Source organism: Cyrtonyx montezumae, unplaced genomic scaffold, assembly GCF_038088225.1.
Source record: "Cyrtonyx montezumae isolate F1298 unplaced genomic scaffold, pur_monq_1.0 scaffold_63, whole genome shotgun sequence".
NCBI lineage: Eukaryota > Metazoa > Chordata > Aves > Galliformes > Odontophoridae > Cyrtonyx > Cyrtonyx montezumae.
This window is the reverse complement of record NW_027072071.1, coordinates 116793-133309: the sequence shown is the minus strand read 5'-3', so window position 1 is coordinate 133309 and position 16517 is coordinate 116793. Positions and strand designations below refer to the sequence as shown.

Sequence of the window (16517 nt, the reverse complement as noted above, 5' to 3'; positions counted from 1 at the left end):
TGCCCTCCCCATCCTCTCTATGGTGCCCTCCTCTCTGTGGTGCCCTCCCCCTCCTCTCTATGGTCCTCCTCGCTGTCCCCGCCCCCAACCCCGGAGCTGCGCCCCATTCGCGCGACGCCACCCAATCCGCGCTCTGCGCGATTCCTATTGGCCGCCTGGGGACCAATGGGCGGCCGCGCTGAGTCCGGTAACGGGTGGCGGGAGGAGCGGGCGGACTTAAAGCGGCCGCGCGGGGCCGGGAACGGCTGCGGGCCGCTATGGTGGTGAACGGCTCTTCCCGCGACAAGGAGAACCGCTCCCCGGGGCCGAGCGACACCGGGAAGCTCTTCCCTTACGGCCGCGTCCCCGTGCGGACCCGCTCCCGCCGCGCGGAAACGGGAGACCGCCCGACCGCTGCCAGCACCGCTCCGTCCCGCGGGTACGGAGTGGTGTGGGGGAGGGGGGGAATGGGGGAGGGGGGTGGGGGGGGAGGCTGTGGGGGGGGAGGCTGTGAGGGGTGTGGGGGGGGAGGCTGTGAGGGGGTGGGGGGGGGGGGGGGGAGGCTGTGAGGGGGGGGGGTGGGGGGGGGAGGAGGCTGTGAGGGGGGGGGGTGGGGGGGGGGGAGGAGGCTGTGAGGGGGGGGGGGTGGGGGGGGGAGGAGGCTGTGAGGGGGGGGGGGTGTGGGGGGGAGGCTGTGGGGGGGGAGGCTGTGAGGGGTGGGGGGGGGAGGCTGTGAGGGGGGGGGGGTGGGGGGGGGAGGCTGTGAGGGGGGGGGGGGTGGGGGGGGGAGGCTGTGAGGGGGGGGGGGTGGGGGGGGCGGGCGGGGGTGGGGGGGGGAGGCTGTGAGGGGGGGGGGGAGGCTGTGGGGGGGGGTGGGGGGGAGGCTGTGAGGGGGGGGGGGCGGGCGGGGGTGGGGGGGGAGGCTGTGGGGGGGGGGCGGGCGGGGGTGGGGGGGGAGGCTGTGAGGGGGGGGGGCGGGGCGGGGGTGGGGGGGGGAGGCTGTGAGGGGGGGGGGCGGGCGGGGGTGGGGGGGGGAGGCTGTGAGGGGGGGGGGCGGGCGGGGGTGGGGGGGGAGGCTGTGAGGGGGGGGGCGGGCGGGGGGTGGGGGGGGAGGCTGTGAGGGGGGGGAGGCTGTGAGGGGGGGGGGCGGGTGGGGGGGGGGGCGGGGGGGGGTGGGGGGGGGAGGCTGTGAGGGGGGGGCGGGGGGGGGTGGGGGGGAGGCTTTTGGGGGGGGTTCGGGGGGAATGGGGGGGGGGGAGGCTGTGGGGGACGACCTTGAGTTTGTGCTGGGGGGGGGCTGCAGACAACGCAGAAGTGTGCACAGGGTTCCCTTTCCCCTCCCCTTCGTCGTTATCCCCTCTCTTCCACCCCCCCACCCCCATATTCTCTGGGCTCCTCACTCTTTTTGGGGCGGGTGGGGGGTCCTCACGGTGCTGTTCTGCTCTCTGCAGCTGCACGGAGGTGGAGCAGCCCCCGCCGACAGCGGTGGATGCAGGTGAGTGCCGCCTCCACCCCCCACGGTGGCACCCCCGCGTTGGGTGCCCCCTCTGCGTGACCGTGACACCCCCCCCCCCCCCACACACACCCCCGTCCTATTACCATTCTTCCCACAGAGGCCAACATCACCCCCTCTCCCGCTGCCACCCCGGTGGTGGGGGCTGTGGGGGGCGGGCCCTGCCTGGCCCGCAGGGTGCCCGCCCGTGCCCCCCCTTCAGCCAAAGGATCCTCCCCTCTGGGCGCAGCAGGGACCCAAGCCGTGCTGCCTGGTCCCCCTCCGTACCCATGAGAGTGCACCCATGGGGCTGAGGGTCCCCAAGAAGAAGGGCAGTACCCCAGGTACATCCTGTTCCCCTCTGCCCCACTTTGGAGGGGGGGGGGGGCATGCTGGTGCTGAGCCCCTTTCCCCACCCCCTACAGGCTCCTCCAGCGCTGGCTTGACTCTCCGTGTGGCTGTCACCAAGAACACGGTTTGTACGGGAGAAGGTGGGGATAGGGAGGGGCAAATTACATCTCTGACCCCCCCCCCCCCCCTTCCCTCTCCCTCCTTTGCCCATCCCCCAAGCCTCCATCCTGCTCTGCTCTCTTCTTTCACTCCACAGCGTTGTGCCCCAAGCTCTCAGTGCTCCTTCCGCACTCCGTGCCTCACCCCTAGCAGCTCCCAGCTGCGTGCCCTGCAGGTGGGGGGGCAGCTCGAATGCTGGGGAGGGGTCCCAGCCTGTCCCCCCAGCCCGTGCAGATGGCGTTGTCCCCTTGGAGACCCCCCTGCGCTGGCGACCAGCTGTGGCCCCCCAGCCTGGCCCCAGTGCGGACACTGCTGCGTGCAATGACCTGTCCCCATCCTGGGTGAGTGTGTGCTGTGGGGCACTTCTGGTCCCTATTGTTGCACCCCCGCCCCCATTCCTCCCCCCCCTCAGCTCAGTGCAGGAGCTTGGAGCAGTGGGGGGTGCTCTGACTGTGGGGACAATCCCCCCCTTTCCCCCGCCTCCCCAGGACAAGGTCGTGGTGCAGCTCTTCAAGGGGAATGAAGGCCAGCAGGATGCTGAGGCGACGATGGCGCTTCCCAGCAGCCCCCCAGACCCCAGCAAGGCACAGGTGTGTGGGGGGGGGGTGGGGGGGGGGGGTGGGGGGGGGGGCTGTGGGGTCCCCAGGCTCAGGGTTGGATCCTTGGGTTGATGGGGTGGGGGTTCCCCCTCCAAGCCCCACACTCAGGCTGTGTCCCGACAGCGTGTGGCCCTACTCCTGCGGCAGCTGCTGCGGATGGTGCAGGATCGGCCGGATGCTGTAGCGGCGCTCACGGAGCTGTGGGAGCTCATGGCCGAGTGGGGGGTGGACCCCATGCCCCGGGACCCCCCGGACACGCAGAGCTTCGACTCATAACTGCGACCCAAGGTGGGGGTGCTGAAAAAACTGTGAATAAATATTTTTTTTCTGCTTTGCCTTGCTGTGCTGGGGTCTTCTTGGTGCCTCTGGGGGCTGCCCCCACCCCACGTGCTGTCCCCTCGGCTGGTGGCAGTGTCACGCGATGGCCACGCGGTGACAGCATTGCCCCACAGTCCCCGCAATGTGAGAGCGCTCGCGTTCCTTCAATGTCCCCGCGGATCTGGGAGTAGAGGTCGTGGTGCTGTGGCCGTGTCCCCGTGGGTATGGGGGGAGGGTCACCGTCCCCATCCCTGGTGGCATCCAGCACAGGGGGGGCCATGTTAGTGCCCCATTTATTACTGCTGTGGTGATGATGGGGTCACAGCTCTGTCCCCAGTGTCCCCTCCCCGCTGCCCCCATGGTGAGGCCGAGGCAGCAGCTGCACCTCCAAACTCAGTATATTTTAATGGGGGGGGGACATAGAGTGCAATGAACGGCTGCAGGATTTTGGGGTGGGGGCTCCGAGGGGGGGGGGGGGGGACAGTACTGCGCTGGGACACCCCGATGTCCGCGGGGGTGCTGACATGCAGGGAGCGTTCACACTCGTGAGTGAGGTGTATGGGGAGGTGCGGCGAGCGCACACGCGTGTGCAACGTGGAGGAGGTGCGCGAGGACCGCGGTGAGCATGCACGCACGTGTGTGACGGGGGCGGGGGGGGGGGGGGTGCTCGGGAGCTGCTGTGCGTGCGCAGAGGAGCTGCGAGGTATCGGTGCCTGGGGCAGAGGCGCAGAATAGCTTTCCCTATCGGCATCGTCACCTCAGGGCCGGGGATGGGGGGTGGGGAAGGGGAGGGGACAGTGCTCCAGGAGGTGCCCCCCGCCCCCAGCGCTCAGTCAGGGTAGATGATGAAGCCTGAGAAGGTGCTGTACTTGTTGGTGTTGCCGCCGTGCACCTTGCCGCCGTCCAGCTTGACGCACACCTCGTCGCCCACGTCCAGGTGCAGGATGACGCTGTTGCTGGCGTAGTCATAGTTCTGGTCCGCGTCCTGAGCGATGGCGCTGGCTCGCACCTGGGGGGCACAGCTGTCAGGGCCCCCCCCCCCCTCCCCACGCCCCCCCAACCACCACCCCGAGAGCGGTTTGGGGATGGGGGGCTGAGCTGCTCTGTGCCCCACCCCCCCACACACCTCTAGATCCCCTCAGTCCACCTTCCGTTGCTGCTCAAGGTCGTGCTGCCCGCCTGCGGCAGATGCTGTGGTGCCAGGAGGTGGCAGCGACAGAGCCTCCCCCCCCCCCCTCCCACCCCCCCTTCACAATGCCCCTCACAATGTCCCTCCAGTTTGGTGGCCCTGCTGTGTCCCTGGGTCCCACATCCCGCCCGGTCCCGTGGACGAAGGGGACTGGAGAGCCCCGGTGATGGAGCCCATGGCCGCCCTCGGTCTCCCCCCCAACCCATGGCTCCTGGGGGGCAGTTCCCTGTGGGGCGGCGGAGCTGGCATCCGCCATAGTGGATCAATGCTCTTTTATCCCATAATAAACAGAAAATGTCTGGGGTGAGGTGGGGAAGGGCTGAGCTGTGTCTCTGTGAACAAAGGGAGCGGGTGAGGGCACAGGCAGGCCCTCCTGGCAGTGGCCAGGTGGTTATTGGGGGCACAGCCGGACCCCCACAGCAGGCAGACCCCGCTCCATGCGGGGCAGTGTGCGTCCCTGACCCCACAGTGGGAGTTCTGGGCACAAGGGAGGGGACAGATGCCCCAGATATGGGTGGTGGGGATGGGTCTCGGGGCTGTGGGGCTTCACTGGTCCCCCCCCTCCACCTCTGCAGAGGGGAGAAGGGATAGGAGAAAAATGTGGGGATGAAGGGAATAGGATCTGGGAAACGGGGATGGAAGATATGGGATCGGGCAAATGGGGATGGAGGGAATGGGACTGGGGATGGAGATGAGTGTAGGGGAATGAGGATGGAAGGAATGAGAATGGAGGGAATGGAGATGGAAGGAATGGGACTGGGGAAATGGAGAGGAAAGGAATGGGGCTGGGGAAATGGAGATGGGTATAGGGGAATGGGGATGGAGGGAATGGGGATGGAAGGAATGGGACTGGGGAAATAGGATGTGTGGAGACAGGTGTAGGGGAATGGGGACAGGGGAATGGGGACGGGGGAAACAGGATGGGTGGAGATGAGTATTGGGGAATAGGGAAGAGGGAATGGGGTTGGGAAGCAGGATGGAGGACTCGGATGGTGGAAACAATACGTGAACTGGGATGGCAGGAATTTGGGACAGGAGGCTGTGGAAAAAAGGGGGGAAAGCAGAACTGGAGAAACGAGATGGGAGGAAACACAATGGGAAAACCAAAGTGGAGGAACCAGAATGGGAGAGCAGGGATGGAGACAGCAGGCGGTGGGAAGAGTGCTGGAGGAGCCGGGTGGAAACACGGAGAGATGGGGCTGGGGGATCTAAGGGCAAAGGGACACGGTGGGAGTGGATGGGGGTCCCATCCCGTACCTGCCCGTTCTTCATGAGGTCAGCCCACATGCTGGTGCCGTCGCCGCCGCGCATGAGGACGTGGTAGGTGAAGAAGTAGATGCCGGGGAGCGGGCAGGTGAACTTGCCACTCGACGGTTCGTAGTAGTTGCCCACGTTGGTCACCACGTCGTCGAAGCGCAGAACCTCGTAGCCCTCGTGGGGTTTCCTCAGCCCCGCATAGAACGCGATCTTGGGGCTATAGAAGGAGGGTATGTACCCTCCAGGACCTGGTCCCGGCGGTCCCGGTGGCCCCGGCCGACCCGGTTCACCCGGCGGTCCCCGTGGTCCCGGTGGTCCGGGGGGACCCCGAACGCCGGCACGTCCTTTGCGCCCCGGTTCTCCCTTTGCCCCCGGTAGGAAGGGAGGCGGGGAGGCGGGAGGCAGCTCGGGGTAGGGGTCGCAAACCATGCGGCAGCTGCCCAGCATCTCGTAGTGCGCGGCCGCCTTGGAGCTGTGCACCAGCAGTGGGATGGCCACCAGCAGCACCAGCACCATGGCCACGCCGACGGCCGCCCCGGCCACGCGTTTCCTGCGGCTCAGGCGGGAGGCAGCCAGTGCCAGCAGGTCCTCGTCACCCTTGGGAGCGATGGTGGAGCCGGGGGGGTGGACGGCGGGGGGCCGCCCGCTGAGCCTCACGGCACGGCAGGGAGCGGGCTGGGAGCGAGGATGGGGCGGGATGAGGACAGCGGTGGGGACGGGGACAGCGGTAGGGATGGAGCTGGTGGCAGGGAGGGAGGTGGGAAGGGGGATGAGGATGGGGACGGCAAGAGGGATGAGGACGGGGATGGGGATGGGGAGAGCAGCGGAGGTGGGGATGGTGATGGAGATGAGGATGGGGTTGGAAATAGTGGTGGGGATGGTGACAGCAGCAGGGATAGGGACAGGAATGGGGATGGAGATGGTGGTGGGGACAGGGATGGGGAGAGCAGAGGGGCTGGAGATGGAAGCAGGGATGGGGATGGGGTCGGGGCTGAGGACAGCAGCAGGGGTAGGGATAGGGACGGGAATAGGAATGGGGACAGGAATAGGGCCGGCAGTAGAGCCAGCAGCAAGGACGGGGATGGGGCAGGAATGGGGCTGGGGCCGATGGGATCAGGAGCAGGGGTTGTGGACAGCGATGAGGCTGGAACAGGGGTGGGAGCAGGAATAGGGACGCACGGATGGGAACAGGACCGGGGCCGGGAGCGATGGGGCCGGGCGCGGGGCCGGGCACGGAGCAGCGGGGCTGGAATTGTTGCTGGGACCGGAGCCGGGAGCGGAGCTGCGGGTGGAGCCGGGACTGGAGCTGGCAGAGGGGACGAGCGCAGAGCCGGGAGCGGAGCCGGGAGCAGAGCCGGGACCCGAGCCGGGAGCGGAGTCGGGGCTGGAGCCGGGAGCGGAGCCGGGAGCGGAGCTCCCGCTGCAACCAGGACCGGAGCCGCTGGCGGAGCCAATGGTGCAGGCAGGACCGGAGCCGGTGCTGGAGCTGGTGATGTAACCGGAGCCGGGATGGAGCCGGGACGGAACTTCTCGCCAAGTTCCCCGAGAGCGGCACCCCCGTACCGGCATCGGCACCCGGGGGCGTCCCCGCTCTCCCGGTGCGCACCGGCGGCGGCTCTTGGGGCGGCTGCGCGGCGCTGTCGGGGCCGCCCCGTCGGGCCTCGTTCTCCACCCCCTCCCCCATCCCCCCGGGACCCCTCGGTGCCCGTCGGTGCCCGCCGGTGCCCACCTGCCGCCCGCGGCTGCGGGAGCCACGTGCCGAGTCCGCCGCCCGCACCGCACCGCGCCCGCAGCTCCGCTCCGCCCGACGGCACCGGGCACGGCAGGGGCGGGGGCGGGCGGGGGGGTGGGGGGGGCGAGGGAGGGAGTGGGAGAGAGGGGGATGTGTGTGCAAGGAGGTGTGCGTGGGAGTGCATGGGCGTGCAGAGCTCTGCGTGTGTTCGTGGGGTGTGCACGGGTGGACTCGTGTTAGGGGATGAGAACGGGTGTGCAGAGCTCCGTGTGCTTGTGTGCACACGGTGTGCACTCGGGTTCGTGCGTGCACGTGGGTGTGCAGAGCTGCGTGTGGGCAAGGAGTGTGTGTGCAAGGCTGAGCGGGATGCATGGATGTGTGCATGGGGTGCGTGTGCAGGAGAGGTGGTGGTGCAGGGCTGTGTGCTTGCACGGGTGTGTGCATGTGTGTAAAGGGCTCAGCGTGTGCGTGCAAGGGGCTGCGTCTGCATTGGTGAGTGCACAGGACGTGTGTGTCCACGGGGCTCTGCGTGTGCAAGCAGCATACGTGTGCACAGAGCTACGTCTGCATCCATGCGTGTACAGAGCTGTGCAAGACGTGGGTGTGTGTTCGCTCAGATTGTGCTGTGAGTGTGCATTTCTGTGTGTGTGAAACGGGTGCAGTGGGTTTGGGGGTGAGCTGTGCGCACGCATGCGGGGCCCCCACGCAGCCCTCCCTCTCCAGCCCCACTCGGGGTCCCCGTGTGCTGGTGACCACCTGCATTCCTGCGGGGAGGGGGGAGCTCACCTCCATCGGACCCGGCAGAACCACAGCACCCCAGGGCTGCCGTCCCCTCCATGGGTGCAGTGCTGGGGTCAGGATGCAGCCCACAGCTGGGTGGGGAGGGGGGGGGGGGGCAGATTTACGGCTGCTCTTTTCAAACCCTGACAGGTTTCACCGCTTTGTGCACAGCCAAATCTCACCCTCCTCCCTTGGGGTGCAGGGCTGCCCCCCCGTGGCCCCACTGCTGCAATTATGGGGGGCAGGCGGGGGGACACAGCCCTAACTGGGAGCGCTCTGGGACCTGTGGGGCCCACGCATGTCCCTCTGCACCCACATGTGCATGCAGGGTGCAAGCTGGGGGGGGCTGCAGGTGTGCATGCACGAGTGTGAGCACACGAATGGTGTGTGTGTGCACGCTTATGTGCATGTGTCAGTATGAATGAGTGCATGCACGGTGCGTGTGTGTGTGTGTGCTTGCATCTGTGCCCACCCGGTGTGTGTGTGTGTGGGGGGGGCTTGGCTGGGGAGGGGGGTGCAGGCACGCAGGGCGGTGGGAGATGCTCCTTCCTGCGTAATTTATCCGGATAGTTTTTAAATTTGCAGGCTGGGCCAGCTCCCTCCAAAGGGCGCCGATCCATCAGCCGGGCTCCACGACGGATTTATGGGCCCTTTATGCCGGAGGATCAATGCAATCCTGAAACGCCCGGCGCTGTTTGTGCAACAAATTACAGCAGTGGGAGCAGCTCCCGCAGCGGGGATGGGGTCCGGGCGCGATCGATGCTGCCCGAGCTGTCCCCTGGGGGTGGGGACATCGGAGTCCCACCGCCGTCACCGCCCTTCTGTTGGCTGATCTTAATGAGCAGCAACAGCGAATTAATTAGGGAGGCCGGGAGGGGAAGCCTGAGCGCTAATTAACGAGAGCTGGGGGCATACGGGGAAAGGGTGCTCAGTGGAGAGGTCCCACCCACGGGGACGTGAGGGGTCCTGGCTGCTCCCAGCAGCCGCAGTCCCACTGGGGACCCCATTGGCGGTGCTGCACCCAGGGGCAGCCGCAGCCCCCCCAGACCGCGAGGAAAGGGAGTGCAGAGCAAACACTGCCGGTAAAAATAGCGGCAGCGCGGAGGGAAAGGTCAACCCCGGAGAGAGAAGCGGAGGTGGTGGTGGAGGGGAGACGGGGGGAGACGGGGGGAGGGGGGTGGGGGCTCGGAGATGGATCTTGCTCACGGAACGCCGCGGCACCGGTGGTGGTGATGCCCCCACTTTGTCGCGGGGGGATGGGGGTGTAGGGGGTCGCGGGTCCCCACGCCACGAACGCTGTCCCCGAGGAGAAGTGGGGACGACGCTCCTGGGGGCTACGCGGGGACGGCGGTGATGGACGTGTCCTGCAGCGCGGAGCTCCGGGGACGCTGCGGGGCGCCGAGCCCCGCCACAAGCTCAGGGCTGGCAGCGGAGCTGGGGAGCAGAGCATGAATAAATGCATGATCCGCAGCCCCGGGGCCGAGAGCGGGGACGGAACGGGGGAGGGGGACGAGGAGGTGCGGGGGGGGGGGGGGGGGGCTGTCTGGCGGGCACCAAAAGCACGGTCACCATCTGCCTCCGCAGGCGGGGTCACATCCTGGTCCCCAAAGCCCGGCATGCCCAGCGCCTCGTGCCCCGTGCACGGTTTGTGATGCACTGTGGTCCTCCGGTGCCCCTGGTGCACTCCTTGTGCACGACCCCGTGGGGGCACTGCGTGTAGTCCGTGGTGCACAGTGCACGGCACACGGCGCACGCTCATTGTGCACGGTCCCCAGAGCACAGTTTGTGATCCACGGTGCGCAGCCCACGGTCGCTGTGCGTGGGACACGGCCCCCCGTGCACGCCGTCCCTCTCCCCGTGCCATCACCGGGGCACTTCCCTCCCAGTTTCAGCGCTGCACTGGGACCAGCAGACGGATTGGTGTGTCAGCACCCGGCACGTGGTCGCGGGGGAGCCTTGTGCAAATGAATATAGATTGGCCGGAGGCGCCCGGGCGCTGCGCTCCATCCAGGGCGTGTTTGCAATAAAGCCAGGCCGTGCGCCGGGCCCAAATTGGATGAAAATTGTCCTTGAATGGAGACAAATAAACCAACAGCGGCAATGTGGGGAGGGGGGAGGCAGGGGGGGGAGACACATGGCCTGGGGGGGCTGCGGGAGGCTCAACAGGTCCTGAAGGTGGCAGGAGGGTGATGCTGCCTGCGTGCATGGTGACAGATGGAAAGTGTCACTCTTTGCCTGCATGGGGGCCTGGCACTTTGTCCCCCCCCACTCAGGATGAGGCAGTCCCCGTGACTTGTCCCCAGTGTGCACCCATCCCTGATTTGTGCCTCCCCAATGCACACCCTTTGTGTCCCAGCACGTCCTGGGCACTGGCAACCCTCCCCCCGCTGCCCACCAAGGTTCATTAACATCTGCTGCTAATTGCTGATGAAGTAGCTGGGGGGTTATTAATGGGGCATGGCCCCACGCATTGGAGTCAGGATGGGGTGAGTTGCAGAGTGGGTGACACCAGGGAGAGGAGGACATTGGGGACCCCCAAGTTCACCTGCACCCTGTGTTCCTGGGGGGTCCCAAGGCACCGTGGCCCCATTTTGAGGAGCAGAGAAGTATCAGTGTGGGGTGGCAACCCTGAGATGGGGGAGCATCCCCATGAGAGCTCCTGGAGTTGGGGTGGGGTGGGGTGGGGTGGGAGGGGATTGTGCCTCCCCCCCCCCCCCCGGGCTGAGTCACTGCTGGGGCGGCAGCGGAGCCGTCCGTCACCGCATGGCAGCGCGTGATGAGATGGATGGCTGTGGGCTGCCCCGGATTAATTCTCTGGACAAGCAGCATTTATTAAGGATTCAGAGGATGTCGGTGGAGAAATCCATCCCAGCCGGGCGGCGATCGGGTGGGGGGGGGGGGGCGGCGGGGGCGCAGGGTCCCACTGCCCCCTGCTGTACAGCAGAACCCGCAGACCCCCACCCGGTGCCCCACTGTCCCCCCGTGCCACCATCCCGGTGCCCCCCCCAAGGGCTCACCCCACCCCACGGGTCGGGGGGGCTCATTGCAGATTCACCTCATGCCTACCTGAGGCGCCCGCTGACAAATAGACATTTAAATCAGACAATTAGCTGGCCTCCACCGCTGACATTTTTAATGTAATTAATGTGCATCAACAGCTAATACATATAAAATTCCCCTAATAACAGCACTTGGGTAAAGGGGCTGCTCTGCAGCCCGGCGTTGGCAGTGATGTACGAGTCCAGAGGGACTCCGGCCCCGGAGTTTGCATTAATTACCAGCAAACTGACAAGGCAACGTGACATTCGGGAGTGGTGCCGGATGCCTTCAACCAACGCTGTGTGTGTGTGATGGTGGTGCGTGCACACGCGTGTGTGGACGGGTGCACGGGGTGGGCTGGGGGCTTGGGGGTGTGGGATCTGTATGGGGGAGTGTGTGCATCTTGGGGGTAGCGTGGGTGTGAGGGAACGATGTGTGTGAATGGGGTGTGTGTGCATCACTGGGACAGGCGTGCACGGATGTGTGTGTGCAAGGGGAGTGTGTGTATGGTGGGGATATGCGTGTGCAGGAGGTTGTGTGCGTTATAGGGATGTGTGTGCACCAGGATAGGAGGGGTGTGCTCAGGGATGTGTGCATCAGAGGGGCAGGTGTGCATGGAAGTGCGTGTGCATCACGGGGGCACACGTGTGTGTGAGGTTGTGTGCATCATGGAGATGTGGTGTGTGCTCAGGGATGGGTGCATCATGGGGGGCAGGTGTGCAAGGGGATGTGTGTGTGCATCACAGGGGCACGCGTGTGTGTGAGGTTGTGTGCATCATGGGGATGTGTGTGTGCTCAGGGATGCGTGCATCATAAAGGCAGGGGTGCACAGAAATGCGTGTGCAAGGGGATGTGTGTGTACACAGGGATGTGTGTGCACTGTGGGGACGTGTTTGTGCACAGGGGTGTGTGTGCATTATGGGGACGTGTGTGTGTGTGTGAAGTCGTGTGCATCATAGGGACACGTGTGCATGATAGGATGTATGTGCACAGGGGTTTGTGTGCACCATGGGGGCAGGTGTGCACAGAAGTGCGTGCACCGTGGGGACACGCGTGTGCACGAGGTCGTGTGCATCACAGGGACTCCTTCCTCATTCCCCCTCACACATCGTTGGGGATCCGGGCACACCGTGATGAAAGCTGCTCGTTACGGCCTAACGAGCGATGGAGATCTGCCAGATTTTGGGGGGGGGGGAGGAGCTTGAGGTGTGCAAAGATCTGCTCCCTGACCCCACAGTGCCCTTAGGGTGAGTTGTCTTCCCCCGCTTACAGACAGCAACACGCGTGTGCGTGTCATGTGCATATGTGGGGCAGACCCGCGTGCCCTGGGGACGCGGATAGCGGCTGTCCCACGCGGGGCAGCCCCCGGCTGGACGCCCCCAAACGAGGCGATGACAAATGCTTCAATTAGAGGGAAGGTTCCACAAATCGATGCCTTAAACGCTGCCGGCCCGGGGCTGATCAATGCCTCCAATTACACCGGGACTGGGGGGATACAGCACCCACCCAACTGTAGCCCCCCCCCCCCCCCCCCCCCCCCCACCCCGCCCCTCCTCCCCAGCCCCCTGGTCCCCTCAGATCCATGGTGGGGTCCTGGTTCCTCGTGCCTTCTCCGAGGCCTGGAGGGGGAGGTGGGGGCCGCAGTGGGGGCTGAGGCTCCTCCTTGCCTCCCAGAGCCAGATTTGACATTTTTAAATCCAGATACTTTAAGAAATCGATACAGCAGCAGAGCACCACCTGGCCTGCCCCCCCCCCCCACCCCCCCCGAGCTAGCATCGATCCCGTACTGCAGCACTGGGGGGGGGGTGGTGGTGGTGGTGGTGAAGGGGGGCACAGCAGCCATAGGCAGCCGGGAAAGGTGTCATCCCTCCCAAAATAAGGTGTAACCCGTCCCAAAAGGGCTCTGCCCAACTTCCAGGTGCAGCCCTCCCCATGCATCCCCATCCCAATGCAATTCCAACCCCCTTTCCCCCCACCTTCCAGGTGCAGCTCTCCTCCCATGCATTTTCATCCTAACGCAGCCCCCCCCCCCCCCCCCCCCCCCCAGGGCGCAGCTCATCCAAGCATGGCCCCACTGGGAGCCGCTGTCAGGGAGGCAGCCAGGCGGGCTGGGCAGCGCGGGGGGGCCGCTGTCAGCCCTGATGGGCAGCTGGGCCAAGGGGGGCTGCAGCATCTCCCCCCACCCTATATTAGTGGGATCCCATAGGAGCCGGGCTCCCAGCATCCCTGCATCCTGCCTGAGCCGCAGTATTCGAGGGGAGGGTGGGGGTGTTGCCTATGAGGGGGCTGAGCTGAGGAGGGGGGCACAAGGAGGGGATCACTGCCCCCCCCCCCCATCCCCAAACCCCCCCCTTCTAGTTCCCACTCCAGCAGTGGCTCTGTCAACAGCACGGCCGGCCAGGGCCGTTAATAATGAATGAGACCAAATTGGAGGCCAGCAGCGGCTAAGCCGAGCAAACACAGCGACGGTGGTGACGGTGGGGGCTGCGAGAAGGGGAGGGGGGGGGGTTGGGGGTGGGCTGGAAGCTGCTGGGAGGGCACAGCCCCGGTATGGGGCACAGCTCTGGCACTGCCTGCATACAGTGTGTTTAGGGGTGTGTGGCTGAAGGGGATGCCATGGGGCTGGGATGGGGAGGTTATCATGGGTCTGGGGGGCTCTGCTCACAGGTGGGGAGGGGTCTTCCCCTATTAAGGGCCCTGTGACCCCACCCCACAGCAGAATGTGGTGTTCTGCCCTTTGCCTGGTGCTGTCAAAGAGGCAAAGTCCATGCAGAGGGGGTGGAGAGGGAGCTGCCTGTGAGCTCTGTGCAGAGGTGGGCTGGGGGGGCTGAGGGTCCACAGAGCTGTGGGTGGGTGCACACGATCCTGGGAGGCTCAGAGGGGGCCTGGGCGCACAGATGTAGGTGGTCTTGAGTGGGCTTAGGGGGTCTTGGATGGGGATATGGAACTGGGGGGGGGAGTGGATCAGCTCTGGGTGGGTGCAAAATGACTCTGAGTGGCTCATAGGATCCCCAGATTGGCATGAGGCAGAGGGGGTTGGACCTGGGTGGGGATATGGGACTTAGGTGGGCACAAAGGGGCTCTGGATGGGCTTGTGGGATCTCATATGGATACAGAGGGCTGGGGTGGCATGCAGGCTTCTGAATGGGTGTGAAGCAGGTCTGAATGAGCACTGAGGGTCCTGGGTGGGCAGAAAGTAGCTCCGGGTGGGCTCATGGTGTCCAGATGGGCACAGGGGGGTCCTGGGTGTAGGTATGGGGCCTGAGTGGGGATAACCCAGTCCAGGGGGGGCATGGGTGCTGGGGTGGTGAGTGGGTGCTGGGTGGGCACACAAGACTGTGGGTGCTGGGATCCATATGGGCACAGGGCAAGTGCCCCCAGCCATGCCTTCCCTCCAACAGGACGCCAGATGCCAGTGCCACACCAGTGCCATCCCGCAGCCGTGAGCCACCCAGCATGGCCAAGCGGCTCCTGGTGGCCTACGGGCTGTGGGCGCTGGGGGGACCACTGGGGCTGCACCACCTCTACCTGGGCCGGGACAGCCACGCACTGCTCTGGATGCTGACATTGGGCGGCTTCGGTGCCGGCTGGCTTGGCGACCTCTGGCACCTCCGCCGTTGGGTGGCCAAGGCCAACGGCACTGGTAGCCGGCATGGGGGGGCCGTGCCAGCGCTGAGCCCCATATGCCTGGTGGGGCAAGTGGCCGTGGGGACATATTTCGGGCTGGTGGCAGCGCTGGCACTGCCCTGGGTGCCACAGCTGCTGGCCCAGCCGCTGGCCGTGGGGTTGGGTGTGCTCCCTGGTGGCCTCCGCAGGGGAGCAGAGCACCAAAGCGCACCGCGTCCTTACCGCAGCCTTCCTCACCTCCCTCCTCTTCCAGGCCAGCTGCTGGCGGTGCTGCCCTCCAGTTTGGCTGCAGGGCTGGCAGCCCAGCGGCACTGCCACTATCAGCATCCCACCCGTCCTCCGCTGCGACTCCGCGCCCGTCTGTTCCGCCTGGGCATGGCTTACCTGGCCTTCGCCATCCCGGTGGGATACGGCCTGCTGCGTAGCACCGCTGGGGCCGTGGGGTGGGTGGGGGCCATCCCGATGTGGTCCCTCCAAGGCCTGGCCCGGCTGCTGGGGCTCAGAGCTGGGTCTGGAGGATGCGATGAGCGGCAGCAGTGGGCCTATCAGGTGCGAGGCGCAGCACGATTTGGGGAGGAATGGGGTTTGGTTGTCCTTAACTATACAGAAGGGTTGCACGGGTGATTCTGGGGTGCTGGGTGGGGAAAATGTTTGGGGGGAGGGAATGCCTTTTGGCTGCCCATAGCATGTTGAGGGGCGTAGGGTGTATGCGGCTGATTTTGGGAGCAAAGTTTGGGGGGAATGGGGTTCGTTTCCCTTTAACCTGAAGGAGGGGTAGCACAGGGTGCATGTGGCTGATTTTGGGGTGTTCTGAGGTGAAAAGGGGAGGCTGCTACAGCACCCCATCGTGTCCCTTTTGCCTCTCCCAGGTTCTCGGCATCCCGTCCGGCTCTGGCATCGAGGAGGTGCAGAGGAGCTACAGGGAACTGGTGAAGGTCTGGCACCCCGACCACAACCGACAGCGGGCTGAAGAGGCCGAGCAGCGCTTCATCGAGCTGCAGGAAGCCTACGAGGTGCTGGGGGGACCCCGCAGGGCAGCAGCTGCAGGAGGCTGAGCCCACCGTGCGGGCAGCAAAGACACTGAGGGGGATTTTTAACGTGGGGTTTGTAATATGAGGTTTGCTGCCTGCTGTGCTTTGTTTCTTTGCTCAGCGTCACGCGGAGCTGGGGCTGGGGGTATGCACCGTGCAAAGCAAAGCACGAGGCACTGTGTAAACTGTTGCGTGGGGATGGCTGCGATCGATGGATAGGGGGGGGGGGTTGTGCAAATCACTGCACGGGGATCCATGCAGACCATTGCACGAGGATTTGTGCAAATGGTTGCGTATAGGCGCGTGCAAACCGTTGCATTAGGCTCCATGCGAAACATTGCACACAGACCCGTGCACAGCATCGCCTGAGGATTCCCCCGTCCATCTCCGAGCCTCCAGGCTCACAGCATCCCAAGTCCAGCCCCAGCGGGATAGTTCAAGTGGGACCGCGCCTCGAACCCGCATATATCCGCGCTCAGTCTCTTCCTTTCTCGCGTTCGGCTCTTCCCGGAAAGGATTCGGGTATCTCCGCCCCAGGGCGGTGGCTTCTCGGCAGTTTCCGTCCACGTTCGGCACCCGCTGCCCCACCTTGCTCCGCCCCCCAGGGGGCGGTGAGGCGTGGCCTCTCCATTACCGGATCCGATTGGTCCTCGGCAGAGATTAGCCCCGCCCCTCTCCGAGCTGCGTCTGCGCACGTTAGCGGACTCAGCTCTCCCCTCTCATTGGCCAGAACTCCTCATCCCGCCCCCCTCCTCGCTTCAGATTGGCTGAAAACGCAAAGAGGAGGGCCTCGCCTCCCTCCTCCGCTCTCTCATTGGCTGCGATCTCCGAGAACAGCGTCGCGCTATTGGCTTTCGCTTGGCGTCCGCGGAGTCGATTGGCTGGCGGAGGGCTGAGGGCTCCGGCCGGGCCGCGGCCCCCCACCCCCCCCTGCGCTGCATCCGCGGCGGTTCGAGGTGAGGTG

At 65.8% G+C, this 16517-nt stretch overlaps 3 protein-coding genes across 3 annotated transcripts; 2 read left to right on the top strand and 1 right to left on the bottom strand.

Annotated features, from left to right (window-relative positions):
- The first annotated feature begins 206 nt into the window (after window positions 1–206).
- Window positions 207–2288, top strand: LOC136057397 (uncharacterized). Its single transcript, XM_065750113.1, has 5 exons — window positions 207–418; window positions 1431–1474; window positions 1593–1815; window positions 1897–1946; window positions 2079–2288. The coding sequence occupies exons 1-3, from the start codon at window positions 258–260 to the stop codon at window positions 1763–1765; spliced, it is 378 nt and encodes a 125-aa protein (XP_065606185.1). The 5' UTR covers window positions 207–257; the 3' UTR covers window positions 1766–1815; window positions 1897–1946; window positions 2079–2288.
- Window positions 2289–3727: 1439 nt separating this feature from the next.
- C1QL4 (complement C1q like 4) lies at window positions 3728–5875 on the bottom strand. Its single transcript, XM_065750112.1, has 2 exons — window positions 5345–5875; window positions 3728–3907 (listed from the first exon to the last, which is right to left on the bottom strand). Exons 1-2 carry the CDS (start codon window positions 5858–5860, stop codon window positions 3728–3730), a joined length of 696 nt encoding a protein of 231 aa, XP_065606184.1. The 5' UTR covers window positions 5861–5875.
- Window positions 5876–14171: 8296 nt separating this feature from the next.
- DNAJC22 (DnaJ heat shock protein family (Hsp40) member C22) lies at window positions 14172–15640 on the top strand. The gene is given in 4 exon segments (XM_065750095.1): window positions 14172–14693; window positions 14695–14773; window positions 14776–15071; window positions 15392–15640. Coding segments are annotated over 4 exon segments (903 nt in total). The 5' UTR covers window positions 14172–14351; the 3' UTR covers window positions 15578–15640.
- The last annotated feature ends 877 nt before the right edge of the window (window positions 15641–16517 follow it).

Excerpts from the sequence above, each read along its gene's own strand:
- LOC136057397 (XM_065750113.1), top strand. The coding sequence starts at position 258 with ATGGTGGTGAACGGCTCTTCCCGCGACAAGGAGAACCGCTCCCCGGGG. Across the intron at positions 419-1,430 it reads AGCACCGCTCCGTCCCGCGG|CTGCACGGAGGTGGAGCAGC; the intron begins GTACGGAGTGGT and ends TGCTCTCTGCAG. Across the intron at positions 1,475-1,592 it reads GCCGACAGCGGTGGATGCAG|AGGCCAACATCACCCCCTCT; the intron begins GTGAGTGCCGCC and ends TTCTTCCCACAG.
- C1QL4 (XM_065750112.1), bottom strand. The coding sequence starts at position 5,860 with ATGGTGCTGGTGCTGCTGGTGGCCATCCCACTGCTGGTGCACAGCTCC. Across the intron at positions 3,908-5,344 it reads ACCTCATGAAGAACGGGCAG|GTGCGAGCCAGCGCCATCGC; the intron begins GTACGGGATGGG and ends TGTGCCCCCCAG.